Consider the following 20,433-nt stretch of genomic DNA (forward strand, 5'->3'; position numbering starts at 1 on the left):
AATTGAGGCAACTTTTATGGAATATTCCTGAAAGCAAGTCAGCGTAGTGAGACATCTCACTAAACTTGCTAAAAATACCAAATATTTTTTTGTGCAAATCTTAAGATGTAGAAATAGCCCTTTTTGTCATGACGTATGGTACACGTTTGTCAGAAAAGATCACAACCAAGTCTTGGATGATATTCTTAGATTAAAAGGTACTCTCCTGTGTAAAATCATTTCCTGTGATAATGCAATGATACATTTTCTAAAAATAATAAGCCTGTCGCTGTGCTTACCACAATCCTCTCTTAATGCGAACAATTTGTAGGGTTTTTTTTTTTTTTGGGTGACAGATCATGAATATTTTGACTCAAAGCTTTTACATCTTTTGTACTGTTTATTTATAAAAACATTTTATGATGACAGCCAAGCAGTTCTGCTGGAGTGCAGCTTTAAACCACCATGTCGGCAATGTTACGGACATTAATCGGGAAACCAGCTGGAAGTACGATAGATGGAATTATTTTTACAAATAATGCAAGGAAGTTGCAGCCAATTTGCCCCCCATTGAATGCTGACATCTTAACAGAGACGCTGACATGACCTTTGGACCCATCTGTTTGTACTTTCCAAAGATCTCAAGTATATAAATAAATACAATCAAATATTTAAATGACAGTTTCCGTCTTTTACTACATGTGCACAATTTATGATTTAAGGAAAGCAGTACCCAAGTGGCACCTTGAAATTTTCGGGCGGTGCCAAATTTGCCACCTCATTTAGTACGCATTGTTAGAAATAAATAATTAAGATGAATAGAGGGTGTCTATTAACACTGCCATTGATGGCTATTGAACTCAAATATCCGTGTTAACATAGAGAACTGGGAGTGAATGAGTTCACAAATCAGCCTTTTTTAAAACAATTTTAGAATATAATGGGATTTTTTTTTTCAACTTACTTTTAAATAAAACCGATACACAGGTTAGGTACACATTCCGTTCATCATAAAACATTCTCCTTCACTTGAAACCCTAACATACATTCCTCTCAACCTTTCATAGATCCGTTTAATCTCTTCAGTTTTGGACAATCGCAGGGACTTCAATCAATTCTTTGTATCAGTATTGGTCAGCAAATTCGCTCGATGAAACATCACCGACGACATTAAATCGGTGTGTAAAGTCCGTCCCACCAGGTAGTGTGAAGTGGAAATTTTCCAGAAAGGGCAGCTGTGATTGAAGATGTTCCACAGCGGTTCCTGAAATATTGCTGCACCGGGACACATCAAGTGTTTTCAGGCGCTTGCAGTGCTGAGCCAGCAGGAACAAAGATCTGTAAATGTCCAAACGTCATAGACAATTCCGAACACCTTTAGGACTTGTAAAGAAGGACGCACGGTTGGGAAAAAACAGTTCAGCAAAAAAATATAGAAATGTGGTGCAAATACAGCAGACCCACTGGGAAGTAACCACGTGAATTGATTGATGGTGGCCGGATCTAGTAGCAATTTGTCTGAACTCACGCAACGCTCACAAAAAGTTGACAAGTGAAGGCTCTAAACTAGAAAAACTTGGAAATTGAAGCATGAGTAGGGCGTGGTACCAAACGCCACAGTGGTCGGGGACCCCTGTGATAAAGGATGGAGCATGACGCTGACTTACTTATCTGTGATGTTACTGCAACGCGAGAGGGAGAGATGCTGCAGCCGGTGAAGGTGAGGCGCCGCCTGCGCCACGCCGCGGTCGCTTACGCACGGGCAATGGCCGAGCTCCAGGCCCGTGAGGGCGCGGCAGTGCTGGGCTACTGCTGACAAGCTGGCGTCGGTGATGTTGGGCAGCGAGGACAACGAGAGACGTTGGAGGTCTGTGAAGCGCACCACCTGCGCATGCAAGACACAAACAAGGAATCCATCTTTATAGTACGGCACGGCAGTGGCCTTTCTCGGACCGTGTGAGCTTCCAACAGGGCAAAAATAATTTTTGACGCAATTTCATTACCACATTTATGAAAGAGAATCATTTACACTTTTGACTGAACCATTAAAATCCGCCAAAGGTTGTTTAAATGTTGCATGTGTTATAAAATGCACTCCTTGCGCCTCCTAATAGGCGTTATAATGTTAAGGGCCATCCAGCCAGTTAGCTTGTCAGGAACACTTTTGGCTTTAATCCGAACAGGCCAGCAAAGCTTCTCTCATTCCAAGTGAAACGGAGAACCGTGCTGCCATCTCGGATCACCTGAATGCACCAAACAAAGCAAACATTTCCAAATAAAATCTATAATGGCCAGTAAAAAAAGAGAGGGGAACATTTTGGGGGACATTGCACATTTAGCGTTGTGTACGCCTGCCCGCCCTCCCGCCGAGTGTCCACCTGCGCGATGCTGGCGTCTGTGAGCTTGCAGCAAGACGACAAGTCGAGCTCTCGCAGCCTGCCGAGGGCCAACAGCGACGCTCCCGCGTGCCGTTTGAACTGCTCCAGGTGGTCCGGCGTCACCAGCTTGGGAGGGTCCTCGAAGGGCAAACGCGGAGGTTTGAAGAAGCCCATGTTCCCGAAGGTGCGTGTGAATCTGGGGCCCTTGTCCTCCTGTCACGGGGAGTGGGGGCATATTAGAGAAAATTGACTTTTAATGTCTCCACCCCATTGAAATGTAACAGTGGGGCAAATGCACATAATAAGTACCCGCATCCCTTTACCCTGTGACACACACACATTTATGGAGAAAAAGATGAATATTCCTCCTTGAAGAGACAGAAAAGAGCGACAACAGTGCTCTGCTCACCTTCTCCTCGTCCAGCTCGCACGTGCTCGTCTCCACCATGCCCAGCAGGCCCCAGTCCGTCACCTCTATACAGCGGCCCAGTCGCAGGACTCGCAGGCCCTGCAAGTAGGTGGCGATGGCGCGCACCGACAGGTCAGTCACGTTAACGCACGAGGTCAGGTCCAGTTCGCGTAGGCTGCTGCCCAGAAGCTGCGTGAGGGAGAAAATGGCCTCATCCTGAGGAGAGACCAAGGGAATGTGTCTTATTTTCTATCCATTTTCTGTACTGTTTGTCTTCATTTGGGTCGCAGGTAAAATGACATTGGCAAGTGCTGGGGTGCGTCTTGGAATTGTCGGCAAGCGTTCGCGCTGCGCTAGGGTGTTGCTTCCCTGTTACTGCCGTGTCTCAGTGATTTTTACCAGTATGTTTTTTTTAACCGGCTCTGGTAGCGCGGCACTAGCGTTAGCGTGTTGCTGCTGTATTACTGCCGAGTCGGAGTGATTTAGGTTTTTTTTTGTTTTTTTTTTTTAACTGGTCCTGTTATTGCTGTGCTACAGTGTTGATACTGTGGAGCTGCCGTGGCTGTTTTTTTTTTTTTCTTAACCGGTATGTTGTTGTTTTTTTTTTTTTTTTTTTTTTTTAAACCAGTCCTGTTCGTACTACCGTGTTGTTGCTATGTTAAGCTAAGGTATTGAAACTTTGAAAACTCTGTGTTTCGTCTTTCTTTGTAAATATCTCGTGTTTCAATGTGGGCACTTATGGCTTTTACACAGGTGCGGCTTATGCATGTACCAAATAGTATTTCCCTTACAAATGTACTGGGTGAGGCTTATAATCAGGTGCGCTCTGTCGTCCGGAAATTAAGGTAGATATTTATGGGCAAGGGGAGAGCACTATTTGTTTTTTAGTGATTATTTTCTGACCTTTTCTCCCTCATAAATCTACAGGCAGTCAATGATTACTACTTGAAATGCAGACTTGACTAAGCTCACGTGGGATGACTTAACTCTCATGTTAGGCAGCCTTTACTGCTGCGTTGCTTCAAGTTAAACTCAAACTGGAAACCATTCATCAGGCAGAAATCCACCATATTCAGAGTACGTTCACTGCAAATATGAATGAATTGATGAACTTTCGTTTCACTGAACTCACGACTGACCCGCATGTAAGTGCAGTCCCTGAGGTTGAGCTTCTCCAGCTGTGCTCGCTCGGCACGCCGTTGCGACAGACCTTTCACAATCTCCCCCCCGCCGACGTGAAGACACTCCGACAGATCCAGACCCCTCAGGGAAGCGACTGACACTAGTTCGGCGAGGCCTGCAGACCACATGAGCACCATCACTCAACTTCAACAGCAGATAGAAGACATGTTTTTGTGATAAAAATGAAAGGGACTGTGATGAATCATTTCAGACCTTTATCTACACTTCACTGTGGCAATGAGCTTGTTTTTATCCCAAACACAACTTCTATGTTAGATAAAATTATAATTATAGCCCTTGGCACATAATTTGTTTTGCTTGCAAAAATTAGCAAGTCTTTTTTTTTTCTTCCCTATCTTGCTGACCTACCCATCTCCTGCAGGATACAGCCACTTCTCCACAGAAATTCCTGCAGCTCATTTCATGTTTAACTCCTTGACTGCCATTGACGGCAGCTGAATTCAAACATCCATGTTAATGCAGACTGGCAGTGGATTTAATTAAACATTTTCACGGCTTCTGATGGGCTGTGTTTTGGCCCAAAATCTTTCTTTGGTTTTGTTCTCCATTGTTCCACCTTAATCCAAGGCCCAGACATAAATAAGTAGTACATGGGAGATTCCTGTCACATGTATACTATGTACCACTATTTGCCAAAGATTCCTGCAGCACCTTTAACCTGCATGTATGTATGTATGCATGCATGTACATCCTTCCATCCATTTTCTTTGCCGCTTACAGTACAGGATTTTCTGACCAAGTGTCTACATAAACTTGTACTGACCTTGCTCTTGCTATGTTATTGCAAAATTAAAGCACCAAAAGCTCCTGCTCTCATATTGCCTCCCATTTTACCATATCTGGTACTTTGTTACTTATTACCCATTTGTGCTGAAAGCATTTATCGCTGTTGCGTTGAGGGCACCACGCATGTAATTATCGAAACAGGGCAAGAGATCGCTGTGAAAGGCACACACACTCAACTGTGAAGCATCTGAAGCGTCAGTTTACCATGACTGCAGTGTGAAAGTGGCAGGAGTGTACTGACTACTACATGTTAGAATGTGATGCGTAAATTCTGTATGCACAGATGTCACTCGTTACGGTGTCATTAAGGAATTTGTGCCCCTTCCAAATTCTCTTTTTTTTTTTTTTTAACATCATTCCGCCACTGTATTGTTTAAGATCATTATACAAATGTGAAGAAAGTGGAGAAACTACGTAAACTATGCAAATACTTACTGCCAGCACTGTATAACCACAGACTAGCTGCATACCTGTTTCAGTGACCTTCCAGTCACGTGACAACGAGAGCTGCGTAAGCGAGCTGAGGCCCCGCGCCACGGCCACCACGGCCCTGCTCGTCAGCTCGGTGCAGCCGCTGATGTCCAACATCTGGAGGCCAGGTTGGTGCTTCACAAGAACTTCCACCGAGTAGTCCGACAGCTCCTTGCAGCTTTGCAGACACAACTCCTCCAAGGACAAGCCTTCAACCTGGAACAAACACCCAATCAATCAGACATTTGTGTTTGAGTGCCACACTAGATTTCTTTAAGTAGATGGACATTCATAGAAGAGATGATAAAAATGTTAAATTGTGTATGTAAAATATGTAAATAATTTTGAAGTATAATTCATCATTATTTGAATGATATTTAATTCACCAATGACTTGATAAAAGTTAATAAACACATTCTTCAAAGTATATCACTGCCATTGGCCCATCCCAATTTGGTCAGTTTCACATTCTTTGATAAATTGATAGTATTGGTCAATTTTTTACAAATTATTGACCAATAGAAAGTGTTGAAAATAACATACACTCTTTGCCGATGCAATATTAATACCTAAACAAACGTGTTTTTTTTTTTTTTTGGGGGGGGTTTCCTGAAAAGTGATGGTTGCTAAAAAAAAAACCACCCGAAAGACTCCAAGACAGTGAAAAGTATGAATCTGTGGTCTGATGAGACCAAGATAGAAATTGTTGCTCTTAATCCTAAGAAAAATTTAAGGGGGTCTGAAAACTTTACGTACCCACTGTACATCAACTTTTTGATTGTATTAATAGATTTATTGTAAGTTTGACAATAAATGCTTCTGTTTTTTTTATGAGATAAATATAATGTACAATGGCACGGTGACTGACAGGTGAGCACATCTGCCTCACAGTTCCGGGGACCAGTGTTCAAATCTGGCCTCATCTTGTGTTGGAGTTGGCATGTTCCCCTCATGCCTACGTGGATTTTCACAAAAACTCTAAACTGCCTGTAAGAATGAATGTGAACCGCTCTTCGTTTATATGTGCCCTGCGGCTGACTCGCGATCATTTCACGGTGTACAAATACAAATACATTTCAATGAACCAAATGGGTTGAAAATGGAGACTTCTAAATTCATACATTGAAACGATATGACCACATTGTAAATGCTCAGTGGGCTGAATTAAACAATGGAGTGGGTCATCTGTGATATAAACACTGACTCACTCGTGACTTTTACAATCCACTCCCTACGATTTGTATGCATATTCCTGTACATTCTTTCCAGAGATACAGTTTCCTACCTGGGCGATACTGCGAAGGGACTCGGGGGTGATGGCGGTTCTGCTGAGGTCCAAAGCAACAAAGGTGGCTCTCTGCTCCGTTAGCAACTTCCGCAGGATCCTCAGTGAGAGCAGCGCCGAGGAAACTTCGACACTTCCCACGGGGCATCCTTGGTAAGGGTCAAATTCAAAAGCAATGTGGCAGCCGGCCAGCGAGAGGCGGCGGAGGCGAGGTGTGCAGCTGGTGAGGCGATTGAAGGTGAGGTCAGAGAGGTAGCGCAAGTCGGACAGGTCCAGTTCTTCAAGGCTAGACAAAGCAGACTTAACCTGGAACACAATGTAAAATATTGGGGATTTTAAAGGTCCCGTATTTTGGTTATTAAGAACTCTATATAGTGACTCTCTAACATGGACGTAGTATAAAATTGTCAATTTAATAAAAATCTTGGTTTTGTTCAATTGTTTGTTTCCGCTTTTTCCATATTTGGCTAAACCCGTCCACCCCTTTTCCTGATTGGTTGCCTCTGTGAGAGCACACAGGTTTGTTTGTTATGTCGACAGCGCTGGCTCTGGGTAGGAAGGGAAGGCAGGGATCTTCCCAGGTGAGGAGGATGAACTTGAGGAATTCAAACGACCTGATTTTAGAAGTCTTGGCAGAAAAACATCTGGAACTCAGGAAATGCTTGGAAGATTTTAATTCATATTTCACAGGCAAATGGGAATTGAAATCATCCATGCATGCATGAATGATGGATGTTTTCTGCTGAGAGGCCTGAAATCAAGTCATTGGAATTTCTTGAGCTTATCTATGTCACTAACAAAGATCTCTGCCTACCTCCCCAGTGCAGTCAATATAATAAACACATGCGCTCTCACAAGTGGCTCTTCTACTCGGAAGCAACCAGAAAAATGAGGACAATAATTTAGACCAAAGCGCATTGTGGAAAACGTAATTATTAGTTTAATTCAAAAAGTGAAACTTATGAATGTATTGTAACGACATAGAATAAAATTTATTTATTCATTCGTATTCCCTTCTGCTTATCCTCAATAGGCTCACGGACGTGCTGGAACCTATCCCAGCTCCCTTTGGGCTTGACCCTGAAGTGGTCACCAGCCAATCACAGGGCACACAAACAAACAGCCATTTGCACATACATTCACACCTAAGGGCAATTTAGAGTCTTCAATTAACCTACCCTGCATGGTTTTGAGGATCTGGGAGGAAACCAGACTACCTGGACAAAATCCCACGCTGGCACAGGGACCAGGATTTGAACCCCGGACCTCAGAAATGTGAGTAGTAAGTAGTAGTAAGCAGTCATCCACTGTGCCGCCAGTTCATATCTCACTGAGGCCTCTACTCCCCAAGAGGGGTTGCATCAGGAAGGGCATCCGGCGTAGAAACTGTGCCAAACAAATATAAGTGTTCATCTGAGATGGGACACTGTGGCGATCCCTAACGGGGACAAGCCAAAAGAAACTTACTTTACTTACTTTGATATAATTTTACATTTTTTATTACAATTATAACTTAGATCTGGTATAATTTTCATTTTCTGTTCCAATTATTACCTTATTATTATTATTTTGATTATTATTACTTTTTGTTACATCGAACATGAACACAAAATTTGACATCAAATTTGAATAATTGTATTTGACTCTGTTTATTCTTGTGATTTAAATGAAGCTAAGACCACATTTGATGAAGAGATGTAAAAAAAAAAAAATCCAGAGATCACATTCTTTTCCTTCTCACAATATGAAGTGTTTGACCATATTAAAATTTATTTGAGTGCTACCTCCATGGATTTCATAAGCAAAGAACTGTGCTACATTGAATATGAAACATAATATGTGAGATGGAAAATCACTTCCCATTAGAATGTCTATAAATTACGTTAGCTTGGACCTGCTGTCGGTGCTCCTTCCTGGAGAGGAACGCACCAGACATGAAGAGGCTGTCCAGGCCGCTTAAGTCCAGCCTGCGGAGGGACGTGAGGCGAGGGAGGAGAGCCAGCAGGGAGGCCTCCGTCACACTGCTGCCAGGCAGGGCTAAACTGTCCAGCTTGGAGCCAACACATAGACCCACCTGCTCGGAGAGAGAGAAAAGCATTGATAAGATTGATATAACACTGGTCACAGACAGGACGTGAACAGGTCCAAAAGTATAGGGTTCATTATTCTAGTTTTGTGATTCCCAAACAGTGTGCCGGGGTACATTAGTGTGCTGTGAGCGCTCTTCGGTGTGGCGTGGGAAGTTATCCAATTTTATGAAATTGCTAAAGAAAAAACATTTATTTCCAAGAAATAATGTATCTTTATTCATCTATTTATGCCAGTGAGGCACAATGACAGAGAAAACAAAAAAATCCTCTTCTATTATGGCAGGAAGTACAAACAGTAATTAATCGATCCATTTTTGGTGACATTTACTCTTGTTGGTGTGCCGTGGGATTTTTCGATGGTAAAATGTGCTTTGGCTCTATAAAGGTTGCGAATCACTGTTCTAGTTCATCTTAAATGTGTTGGATGGAGTTGAGGTCAGGGTTCTGTGAAAGTCCTTTCACAGCGTACACAACCCAAAAAAAAGGGCCTTCCGCACAAGGGTAGAAGCATAAAATTGTCCAAGACAAAATGAATGAGGAACTATGTGCTCAAGTTCAACCTATGAATTAGTTTCAATTAATAGATGATTCAATACTTTTGTGTAGTGGGTTAAAGGAATACTCCAGTGATTGCTTACCTCGACAATTATCTTGTTAAGCGATCATAAAAAATAAGCATATCCAGAAAAATTCTAGTAAAAGAATTGCAACTAATAACTTTAATGCGCTCTTTTATCCAAGTAATCACATTTTTGTATGAGCGGCGCCATTTTGACTATTCTTACGAGATCACATGACTTAAAAAAACAGGAAATAAACAGGAAGAATCGCGTGCATAAACAAAGGAATACACAATCACGGACAGCGCTGATTTCTTGGATTTATCCTCATCTGATGAAGAAATAGCAGTATCAGTTCATCGGGAAGGAGAGGAGGAATACGTGCGTACAGATTTGAACTTGTGGCTGTAAATAATGGTGAAAATTTGGATGGATTTTCGGACGGAAATGACGCGGAGTCTGACTCGCTAACCAACCACAGGCGCAGAACAGTCGAATGCTGATCGTGTCGGAACAATAATTATGGAAACTTTTGACAAAGGTCGCGCAAAGAAAAAAATATGAGTACCGATGTTTTGAACAAGAATGGACAGCCTTTGTTGAGAGGGACAGTTCTGCTGTGATCAGATGGGGAGTTAGCCAGAGCATTCGTACTCGACGTTGCATATCAACATTTTGCTAACTTCGCATGAAGACAAGATAATCAAACAAATAAAAGACATGCCTTTGTCGGCAAGAACTCTTCACCATCATACCATCATGATGGCAAATCAAACTGAGTTACGGTCACGATGAATGGATCGACGTCTCAACGCCTACATGACGTATGAAAGCACAAGAATTCTCATTAATGGTAAGAAGTACTTTTGTCATCATTGGTTAGGAACATCATAAAAATGTTATTTAAAATAATTCAGAGATTTATTGTACTCAAAGTGTTGGTCTTAAACGCGCAAATACACTTGTACATATGTGGTACGGCTCAGTGCGAGCACGCTTCGCTAGCCACTGGGTCCTTAAATGTTTCTTTTTCTTACTGGGCAGAATATGCCACAGAGCCTTCCTCGGATTATATCTATCCGAATTATGGCAACATTTTGAGATACAGGAGGGGATTCTAATGTGTCTAATGATGGTGGTACTGCATGTGATGTGGTACTACAAATCGGCCATGATTTCGTTTACATATAGTCACATCCGTGCAAATAGGTCATGTGACTCCCAAAAAATGGCGGCGCCCATGAACATTTGTAATTGTTGATAAAAACACCATTAAATGATATCGATTTAACCTCAAATTTTCAAGGTACAGTACATATTACATGACCTATCGGATTAAGGCATTGTTCAGTGGAGTATTCCTTTAAATATAATTTACACTGACGGTATGACAGAGAAAAGACTCAGAAAAAGACAAGTCTAAATATCATAAGCAGTTTGAATATCAACTACTATCATTGAAGTTATATTACAACATCTGTTTTAATAATACATCTATGTTTTTCTGTAAAATTAAGAGTACAGGGGTACCGTGATTTATGATCTCTGTGACCAAGTTTATCGCTTGAGTTACTTGTAATTACATCAATTTTTGAATCAATAAATTAATTTATTTCACAAGTTGAGGCATTTGTAAATCATGGTGACAGTAGTCACTGACATTATAGTTATGTGTTCTCCTGACTCTTGGCTGCCTCTACACAGTATTTTTCGTGCAATAGACTGGGGTCCAGGGTGGATTAGTCCTGTCACCTGCACTAAATGGGAATAAACACCAGCTCCTCACAAAGATAGACACAAAAAAAGCAAAATGGATGGCTCATTACAGTTCTTTTGACTCTCCGATTTGAGACTCCATCCATCTTGATTCAAGCTGTACCCTGAACGATGGTTTTCTGATGACAAAAGCCCCCTTAAAACTGACCTCCAGCAGCAGAGATTTGGACAAACTGAATCCATCTAGCTGGCTGATGATCAGGCTGCAGCGAGCCCTGCGCCCCAGACTCCTGACCAGCTCCAGGGAGGAGGCTGAAGCCGTAAAGCAAAATACAGCATTTTTCTAGACACACAAAGAGAGACAAACAACATTTCTTTTTTTTACACTTCACTTGACAAATTGAATGTTGTTGCAGATTTGTGGACTTTACAGTGTAAGTGATGTGGCACAAATGACCTGAAAACACAAATCCTGGCTAGCAATGTACCAGCTACGGCAGACTAGCGATGCTTCCTTTCTGTCTGAAGTCTGGAGGAAGCTCAGAATGTAGACTAGAATCTAGAAAGACACAGGGGGACATCATATTAGTCGTGTCACAAGATACGAGAAAATAATGTCTGTTGTGAAAAAACGAAAAATTAACCACACTGAAGAAATGAAACAGTCCCCTGCAAAAGTATTGGAAAAGCAGGGTCAATTGACGAGGGTTGCATCAGTTAGGGCATACGGTTTAAAACGTTGCTAAACAAATATGTGTGTTCCTCCAAAGAATTCCATACTTGATCGGTCGTGGCCCGCAGAAAATTTAGCCAGTGTGGGTCAAAAATGGAGAGGTGGAAAGTGGGCTTTTGAGCAGAAACCACATAGCCTATAACTGGATGTGGACACTTTGAATGTTGGGATTCTGACAGAAAAATCTCGGGAGTTGGTTGGCAAGATAATCAGGAGAAAGATGGAGTGAGGGAAGCCTTGAGGGCAGTTGGTGTTAAGGGAGGAGGAGGATAAAGGAGCTTGCATGGTAAAGGATGACACGCTGTGGTGCCTACTAACGGGACAAGACGAAACGAAAAGAAGTTAATCTACGAATGTTACGAGAACATGTAATATAATCCTGTTCAAGCACTCAGGTCAGCTAATGTTAACTGGAGAGTTTCGTTTATGTTCGTGTCGTACATTTTTACATTCAGGCGTTACAAAACGTATAAATTCTCCCACTTTTATCTTTTAGTACGACTCGTTTCTCACACTATCACGGTAATAGTACGTCTGTAATATTTTTCTTTTCAGTACAAATCTGGAGAAATAAATTCCCGTGTAAAATATCCGTACGCATAACGTGGACCCTTTCTGTAAGCTAGCTCGCTAGCATGTCTTTACATGAACTTGCCTCACCTCCAAAGGCAACTCAGGAACTTCCAGCGGGTCCTCCTCATCGCAGCCTTCCATGTCAGAGTTCGCCCTCGGTTAGACGTCAACAACTCTGCACCTGACCCGAGACCTGGAAACGCATCTCGGCGGAGCTAGTCGCTCACTAGCTACCTAACCTGAACATCTACCACTACCCAGTGAGGCTACAGCCTAGCGAGCTCGTCTGGACAACGCTTCGAAACATGACCAAAGTTTGTGCCAATGAAACGCTGTAAACTGCCATGTGAAATTAAATAAATACATCAAAAGTTAATTGGAATTGCTTATTCATTCTGACAGTCCGTAGGCGGATCAACTCGTCTTCTGTGACGTCACGGAACATGGAATGTACGTAATAATAAACATCATCTGGGTTGTTGTAGGAAATTCTCCAGTTTCACTAAATTGCTCCGAAAATGATCGTTTATTGACTACACTAATGAGTTCTTGGATGTCATGATACGGTAGATCATGCGTAGGACTAAATGGAACCATCTTTAAATGGTTCAGGTCCTACCTGGAGGAAAAGAGTTTGTAACCATTGGAAGTGCTCAATCTCAACAAATGGCGATGATCTATAGGGTCCCTCAGGCGTCAGTTCTTGGACCACTCCTCAAACTCAACACAGGCCTGCCTGGTCTGGATATGAAACCCTGCCCCTCATAACTGTGTGGTAGATGTGCTCATCAATTACCCACCATACATGCTGCACAGCATTAAACCTTATAAATGTTAATATAAGTAACTTTGCTAAATTACTGGCTATCTGCTCACATATTTTTTTATTGTGACACGAAAGGTAGAAACAGTTCAGTTTAATCAACGTCACCTTGATTAAGTTAAGTGATTAAGGGAATTTACCCTGGCCTGTTTTGTAAAAAAAAAAAAAAAAAAGAAAAGAAACATTTAAATGAATGCACAGTTGGGCAAGCTAACCATCCACAGACCATGTTCTCTGTACACTACAGTTACTAGAAACAGAATGTCCTCCAATACATGGATTTTCTACTGCAAGCCGGGTCACAAACGAAGTGGAAAATTTAACCTAACCTTTTTAACACCAGAAGATAGTTGTAATACATTTATTTAAAAATATATTAAAACTGAGAGAACATGGTGTTGTATTAATGAACTTGTGTTTCAAAGCAAATCAATATGATTTCCAATCTCAATCACATGGTGATTGTTGGAATAACAGCAAGACAATTGAGCCCCATAATGTATTTAATTCAAATGTAAGACAAACATCATTGTGATATACATACAACATTTGAATGTTACGGTGATTATGAATCCATTTAATGCAGCCTACACAAACATACTTTTTCACAGGCATACACAAAAACATACATACACTCCGATGAGAAACAATATTAATTTGACTTTGTAGGCTGCTTTAAACGGCTCTGTGGTTGCAATAATAAAAGCATTTATACAATTAGAGTATTTTTCACAATACAGCTCCATTAATACATTGATAAAGGACATTCAAAGAACAATCATTAATGTTATATTACACATCAAGCAAAATGAACAGCATGAGTATCTCACAGTTTCATTTCATATGGTGAAAGTATGTCCATATATATTTTAAAAACACCTTTACTTGCTTTTGACCATCATCTAAGACAATAAAACCTCAGCAGCGTACGATATTGACAACACAAAATTAAAGTAAGGCAAACTGAATATACCAAAAAAAAATGTAAACATTTAATGTTCAACAACAGCAAAAACAAGCGCCATTTTGGAGATTGTGTGAAGACAATAAATTATTTTTAATTTCATAATGTTATGACCAATACAGCTCAATGGAGTAGACTCAAAGCATGTTTAAAGCAAAATTGAACACACTTGTCAATAGCTGCGAGCTCAGATTATGTGTTCAGCAGACACATAAGTCATCAGATCAATGTGCTACATCGTAAATAGGACGTTACTTTCTTTTTTTATGTAGTTCCTTTATCTTTACAAAAAGATGACCTTTGAGTGCAGCAGCATATCTTTTCCTCCTTCCCATACAATGCCTGAACAAACAGTTCTTTTTACTGCCACAACCTTCTACCCACCTTCCTTCTCCTCCTCCTCCTCCTCCTCCTCCTCTTCACCCATGGCCTCTTGCCTTTGATCCATTGGCAGCATGTCCTCCATGAGGGAAAGCGACAAGTCGGAGTTGTCGTTGTAGCAGGCGAAGGTGGAGAGAAACGTGGTGGAGCTGGCGGGAGAGGCTGAGCGCGTGGAGACGAGGGATGGCAGAGATGAGATGGATGCCTGGAAGGGGGCGGAGAAAGTTTTTCAAATTGTGACCTCCAAGATAATAGACACTCAAGTAATTGTGGGGGTGGGTTTCCACTTGGATAACGAGACAAGACACCCTTTTATACCTCATGAGCAAAAATCAGGGAGTGCCAATATTCATTCATGTTCCTATAGTCATCACTATGGTTATGGACTTATCTCATCTGATTTTATAGGCAAGATGTGACGTACCGTACACGCTGGATGATTTCCTCCCCATCACAGGGCACAAAGAACCTTTGGAAAGTTGGTCTGCAATTAAGCTAACGTGTATGTTTTGCCCGGAGATAACCCATACAAGCATGAGGACAAAATGCCAATTCCACACAGGAAAGCTTGAGCTGAGATTCAAACCCAAGCCTCTGAAATGTGGACCACTAGTACACTGTGCTGCCTGACACTACAACTAGTTGGCCGTTGTTATCCTGACTGTCTTCTGATAAATTGTACCAGTATGTGTTGTGGTAGATATCTACCTCAGCAAATTTTACATTTACACAATAAATGTAATTAAAAATGGGGTTTCATAATTTGGACTAAGTCAAAATACATAATACAAAATACAGAATGAGTTTCCACTACAACATGAAGATGAAATGTATGCTGACCTGGAGCGAGACGTTAGACTTGTTGGTCCTCTCTTTGACTTGAGCCATGGCCCCTTTGAGTCCTGTGGATTTCTCAGTCATCTCCAGGGCTGCTCTCAGCAGTTTGGGGGTCTCGGGCCTGACAGGGCTGACCTGGACCTGGGCAGGCTCCTTGGTTTCTTCTTTGGGTTCAGGTTTCTTCCCTTTCGTGAGCATCCTCCTGTGAGGAAAGGATTAGAAGAAAACGTGCAAAAAGCACAAATGACTTACAGAGAAGGGTAAGAAGCTGGCATTTTTATGTCCATGCATTATCTTTCCAGCTTATCCTCACGAGGGTCGCGGGGAGTGCTGGAGCCTATCCCAGCTGTCAACGGGCAGGAGGCAGGGTACACCGTGAACCGGTTGCCAGCCAATCGCAGGGCACATCGAGACAAATAGTCGCACTCACAATCATACCTAGGGGCAATTTAGAGTGTCCAATTAACGTTGCCTGTTTTTGGGATGTGGGAGGAAAGCGCAGTACCTGGAGAAAACCCACGCAGGCACGGGGAGAACATGCAAACTCCACACAGGCCGGTCCGGGATTGAACCCGGGACCTCAGAACTGTGAGGCCAATGCTTTACCAGGTGAGTCACCGTGCCTCCGAAAGGTCAACAGTAATGTGGAAATACTTCTCCAATGACAGTTGTTCAAGTGATGCAGAATCCTCAAGAAATTTAAGCAGCAGCCTTTTTTTTGTGTGCCAACTCTAAATCAGACTGTAATGGATGAACACAGGACTGTTTCAATGACTGCTGTGTAGAACTCCTGTTGTAGGCCGCGCTTCCTTGGACCCGCAGGGTGTACATCCTCTACTGGGTCTTATTGAGGGTGGAGTTGATGTTGGTCTCCCCCTTCAAGTCCTGAGAGGCTGTCGTTAGCATGAAGTTGCAGGTCTCGATGGTTGACACAAGGCACCTGGACAGCGTGAGGGGCAGCTGTGGTGCAGGATGCTTCTTGAAGTCCACTATCATCTCTACAGTCTTTAGTTCGTTCAGCTCCAGTTTGTGTCAGCCGCACCACAGTTCCAGCTGCTCCACTTCCTGTCGATACGGCGACTCGTCACCGTCTTGTGAGCCTGATGACTCTGACGTCATCTGCAAACTTCAGGAGTTTGAAAGACCTTCAGGGTTTAGGTGCTGTTGTTCATGGGGAGAGAGTATCAGAGAGGGGGGAGATTCTTAGGGGGCCCTACGGCATGTGGATGCGGTGCTGTCCCCCAGCCTCACCTTCTCTGTAACTCCACATCCACTAGCAAATGAGAGGTGAGAAACTGACTTGGACAAGCTTGGAGTAGAGCCTAAGTCCAAGAACAGGATCTTTGCATAGGTCCCTGCACTGTAGAGTGCAGGCAGTCCCATGTTGATTGTGTCCACTTCTTTACTGTTTTTACCACAGGCTTTGCAAATTTACATCTGTGCTTGTATGTTGGTATTAGGTGAATTAAACAGTGATCAGACGGGCCCAAAGCTGCACGGGGATTAGCACGGTACGAGTCCGTCAGTGTGCTGTGGCAGTGGTTTAGAATGTTGCTTTCCCTTATGGGACAGTGAACGCAGTGAGCTTTACTTTGTTAAAGTCCTCAAGTGTAATGAGGGGTGAAACTGATCGCTTTTTTTTCGCCCCAAGTTCACGTAGTGCAGTGTTTGTATTAACTTGAGTGGGATTTAAACACTGCCAAGAAATAGGAACTGTTTGGGGTATGCAAATTTCTGTTCCATTGATGACCAACTTTCTCTTATTTCCAGTTGTAACTTCTTTTAACACGGGTGTCCAAAAACGTTTGTCAAATGGCCGATGAAGATAAGTCACCTAATGCCTACCTGGCTTTCTTGCGCAGCAGTTTCTTGGATTCAGGATAATGGACCAGAATCTCATTCAGGTCTTTCTTGTCCAGGATAAAGAGATTGGCAAAGCCGTGAGCGATCACATTTGCAGTGCGCCTGTTGCCCCCGCCCACTGCCAGCAGACTGCCAATCATAGAGAGGTGAATGGATTTTAAAAAATTAAGCATACCACACTTGGAAGTTTTAATGTGCATTCAACAAATGTTTACCTAATCTCGCCAAAGACCGAGCCGGCGCCGAGAGTGACGAAGACCGTTTTCCCATCCGGTCCTCCAACCACCTGCACCTCCCCTGCCTTTATGATGTACATCTCCCGACCAACCTCACCCTGAGAAAGAAAACACACTCAAACCAATCTTGCAAGCTGTCACACTATATAGCATTCACAAATGAAATAAGTTATTTTGAAAAACCGTTACATCACAATTTTCTCTTCAAGGTAAGGCGATCATCAAGGCAAATAATTTGGGATTTTCTGGAGGATTATCCTACACGCAGTTTGTGGCATGTGCATCATGTGTGGCTGCACAGTGTTACTTTCTTTTTTTAGGGGGGCAACAACATACCTCAAAATTTAAAAGGAAAATGCTGTGTGATTTGTGCAATTCCCTTCTGTAGAAGCAGTTTTTGGGTGAGAATTCTTCACATAAAAACAAACTAAGCACACTGGGAAAGAAGGCTAAAATTATTGTAATATGGCCGCATTAAGTTTATTTTTGTATGTCATTTGTACAATTTAAAAAAAACAGTTTCTTCATTTACAATCCTTCTTTTGGTGTATCAAATGGTTTTGTGTGTGTGTGTAAAAATGGATGATAGAATTGTAAATGGTTAGTTTCAACACTGCTGTCATAAAGGGTGAATCTGTTAAAATTGACAGCAAGGTGTATTTATTTTGTCAAGTAATCTTGGGCATCCACCTTTGCATCAAAAATGATGTGAATTATATTGAAAATGGTAATAATGGACTAAAATGTCATTGAAAATGTCACTTCTTTAAAATGTGCATTTTTACCCACGTCTCCATACAGAAGGAATCCCTGTATACTTTACCTTTTTGCAGACGTAATCCCCTGGCAGGTAGACAACGGAGCGCAGGCTCTTTAACATGTCAAAGATCATCTGTTGATCACAGCCCTGTCAACAAGACAGACAATCACACTGAACTTGACTGTGAGTTGGTCTGTTCCTGGTCCATGGTATGCTTTTTTTTTTTTTTTTTTTCAGATGATACGCAAGCATGAATAGTATCAAAGTGCAAGTAATCTACCTCAAAGAGAGGGACCTTGCTGACAATGGAATAGTTGACATCTATCGCAATGTCCAGACGCATCTTATCTGGTAACTGAGTCAGCAGTTCCTGTTCATCTGTATGGCGGACAGTGTAGGAACATCTGTTAGTATCGGAATCCTGTAGATAATTACACAATAAGTACATGCATCAGCTAGCAAAAACATGAAGTATATCTTCATAATCAAAAGAGATTTCAAATTCAGTCTTCACAAATGTAATAATCCTGTGTTAGCTGCCACGACTAGGTATGTATCCATTGAATATGTTCCGTATTTGTCATGAGCGGGGCTGGAGAACTGCCAGGAGGGGCGTGGCCTGGTTAACATCCTGGGCGGTGCCACCTCTGACACTCGTCACAGCTTTTGCGCATTCGGCACGTTAATTGACCACGTATTTATGTTGGAGTTTTGGTTACTGGCATTTGCCAGTTCATAGGTTGCGGACACTCTTTCTGAAATAAAACCCAATGGACATTATGCCTTTGCCTTGGAGTCCTGCATTTGGGTCCTCCCCCGCATCGATTGCTCGTGACGGTATTGTTTTAGTATGTGGTGGTGTACAACTGTACTGCATCATACAGAAAGCTATTTGTAACACTTTTGCTACCTCGTTAAGCTATGCTTTTCTCAAATGTCTTCCTTAAGGATATTTGGCTTTCTTTACAGTTTTAATTTTTTTTTGTTTTTTATAAATGCAAGTATGACAATACTGATCTGTTGAGAATCAGGTAACACTACAACTAATGTGGTCACAAAGGGCAGAGCTTCAATAAAGACAGGCAGCGGAAAATTCTTAACCCTTAACTGGATACGTTTATGCTAGGTGAAGGTCTCATTTCCTTACCCAGCATGCCTTGCGATTGCCAAGTGTAGTTGTACCAGGTTTTGACTCTATTCTGGACATCTTTCGGGATACGATATGAGGACATGTATTTAATGGTGTTGTCCATACAGGTGCGGTAGTATGTTTGACTAGCTGTGGCCGCACCAACTACATCACGCATCTGAGGAAAAAAAAATATTTGTATACTTCTATGTTACTCCTTTCTATCATCATATTTTTTTCGCTTAAAACTACCTGCCCAATCATGATAGAAAATGCAAAGACTCCCACAAAGTAGTTGATGAGCTGGAAGACGATCTCAAACAGAGTGGTGGGGTCTGGCAACCCCCCGATTGTGATGAGGGTCTTTACCGCAAAGTAGTAACATCGAATGTAACTGTGGCAGAAGGAAATTGACAGAAACCAATGATGACACGAACTTGGTTTGTTTCTATCTGATTGCTGTCATCTATGTAGTGAAATACTGCAACCTGTTGCCTTTGCCGTCGTACACCCACTTGGTGGAGCCCAGCCCTTTGTAGGCAGAGCCCCAGTAGTACAGGCAGGCGTTGCAGTGAAGACAGTATAGGAGATAGGTTGTGGTCCGGATCACCCTGAAATACAACAGAGAATACAAGCGGCGAGACTAAAGATCAAGAGGCACGATGCCCTGCGTTGTATTGTTATCGCTTCAGGCAGGGATTCCCAACCTCTGTAGAGATTTCACTTATTTGATCCAAAAATTTACGCTTGACTCAAATAATCTATACTTTTTCATATATCAATGTAAGTGAAGTACAGTGGCAACCTCGCAAAACAACTCCCATAAATGCTCTTTCACTAGATGTCAGAAGGTCCATGCAGTAATTAACCAGTGTATCCACTTGTTTTGACCCTTTTGTTTGGTGGTGTGCAGTGATTTTTTTTTTATGACAAATATGTGCCTTGGCTCAATAAAGGTTGGGAAATACTGTACTATTAAATACTGTATTGTCCAGGTATGCTGAGGTAATACACATTATGAGCATTTTTACTGTTTTGTGTCAGTTTTATTACATTTTTTAAACTTTTTAAAGCTTCTTTCTGTTCCGCACTTATTGTTTCGACTGAAGTGTCATGACACCATAAAGCTTCTCGTCTTTCGGTTTTGAAGACCCAACAAATGTAGATTATGAGCAAATGGGGATATTTTAGTTGATTATTGACAATCCACGGCAAATTTTGTTAAAGGAACAGCGATGGACACAAAACCTGGGCTGG

At 42.0% G+C, this 20,433-nt stretch overlaps 2 protein-coding genes across 4 annotated transcripts in view; both read right to left on the minus strand.

Annotated features, from left to right (window-relative positions):
- Nucleotides 1–1,088: 1,088 nt before the first annotated feature.
- On the minus strand, nt 1,089–12,410 carry fbxl9 (F-box and leucine rich repeat protein). Of its 3 annotated transcripts, none has more exons than XM_061823787.1 (11): nt 12,271–12,410; nt 11,335–11,436; nt 11,086–11,220; nt 8,406–8,585; nt 6,512–6,817; nt 5,226–5,442; nt 3,906–4,063; nt 2,767–2,982; nt 2,358–2,570; nt 1,647–1,864; nt 1,089–1,317 (listed from the first exon to the last, which is right to left on the minus strand). In XM_061823787.1, the coding sequence occupies exons 1-11, from the start codon at nt 12,322–12,324 to the stop codon at nt 1,104–1,106; spliced, it is 2,013 nt and encodes a 670-aa protein (XP_061679771.1). In that variant the 5' UTR covers nt 12,325–12,410; the 3' UTR covers nt 1,089–1,103. The 3 variants fall into 3 exon arrangements, with proteins under 3 accessions (XP_061679771.1, XP_061679770.1, XP_061679772.1); XM_061823786.1 differs by having other exon boundaries at nt 8,394–8,585; XM_061823788.1 differs by lacking the exons at nt 8,406–8,585; nt 11,086–11,220; nt 11,335–11,436; nt 12,271–12,410 and adding an exon at nt 7,729–8,345.
- Nucleotides 12,411–13,502: 1,092 nt separating this feature from the next.
- The window catches only part of LOC133502539 (cyclic nucleotide-gated cation channel beta-3-like), a 29,135-nt gene continuing 22,204 nt past the window's right edge, over nt 13,503–20,433 (minus strand). The window contains exons 28-36 of the mRNA XM_061823438.1: nt 19,665–19,787; nt 19,429–19,570; nt 19,195–19,354; nt 18,328–18,425; nt 18,111–18,194; nt 17,267–17,385; nt 17,034–17,180; nt 15,192–15,390; nt 13,503–14,556 (exon numbers count right to left, since the gene is read on the minus strand). Of these exons, the coding sequence (XP_061679422.1) occupies nt 14,347–14,556; nt 15,192–15,390; nt 17,034–17,180; nt 17,267–17,385; nt 18,111–18,194; nt 18,328–18,425; nt 19,195–19,354; nt 19,429–19,570; nt 19,665–19,787 (1,282 nt within the window). The 3' untranslated portion in view covers nt 13,503–14,346. The remainder of the gene's footprint in view (nt 14,557–15,191; nt 15,391–17,033; nt 17,181–17,266; nt 17,386–18,110; nt 18,195–18,327; nt 18,426–19,194; nt 19,355–19,428; nt 19,571–19,664; nt 19,788–20,433) is intronic.

This window comes from Syngnathoides biaculeatus, chromosome 6 (genome assembly GCF_019802595.1).
Source record: "Syngnathoides biaculeatus isolate LvHL_M chromosome 6, ASM1980259v1, whole genome shotgun sequence".
NCBI lineage: Eukaryota > Metazoa > Chordata > Actinopteri > Syngnathiformes > Syngnathidae > Syngnathoides > Syngnathoides biaculeatus.

What these genes read in the sequence shown, in the direction of transcription:
- fbxl9 (XM_061823786.1), bottom strand. Translation starts at nt 12,324, where the DNA reads ATGGAAGGCTGCGATGAGGAGGACCCGCTGGAAGTTCCTGAGTTGCCT. An exon ending in CTGGAAGGTCACTGAAACAG is followed by an intron (nt 4,064 to 5,225) that starts GTATGCAGCTAG and finishes TGTGGTCTGCAG; the next exon opens with GCCTCGCCGAACTAGTGTCA. An exon ending in TGCAGTAACATCACAGATAA is followed by an intron (nt 1,318 to 1,646) that starts GTAAGTCAGCGT and finishes GGACATTTACAG; the next exon opens with ATCTTTGTTCCTGCTGGCTC.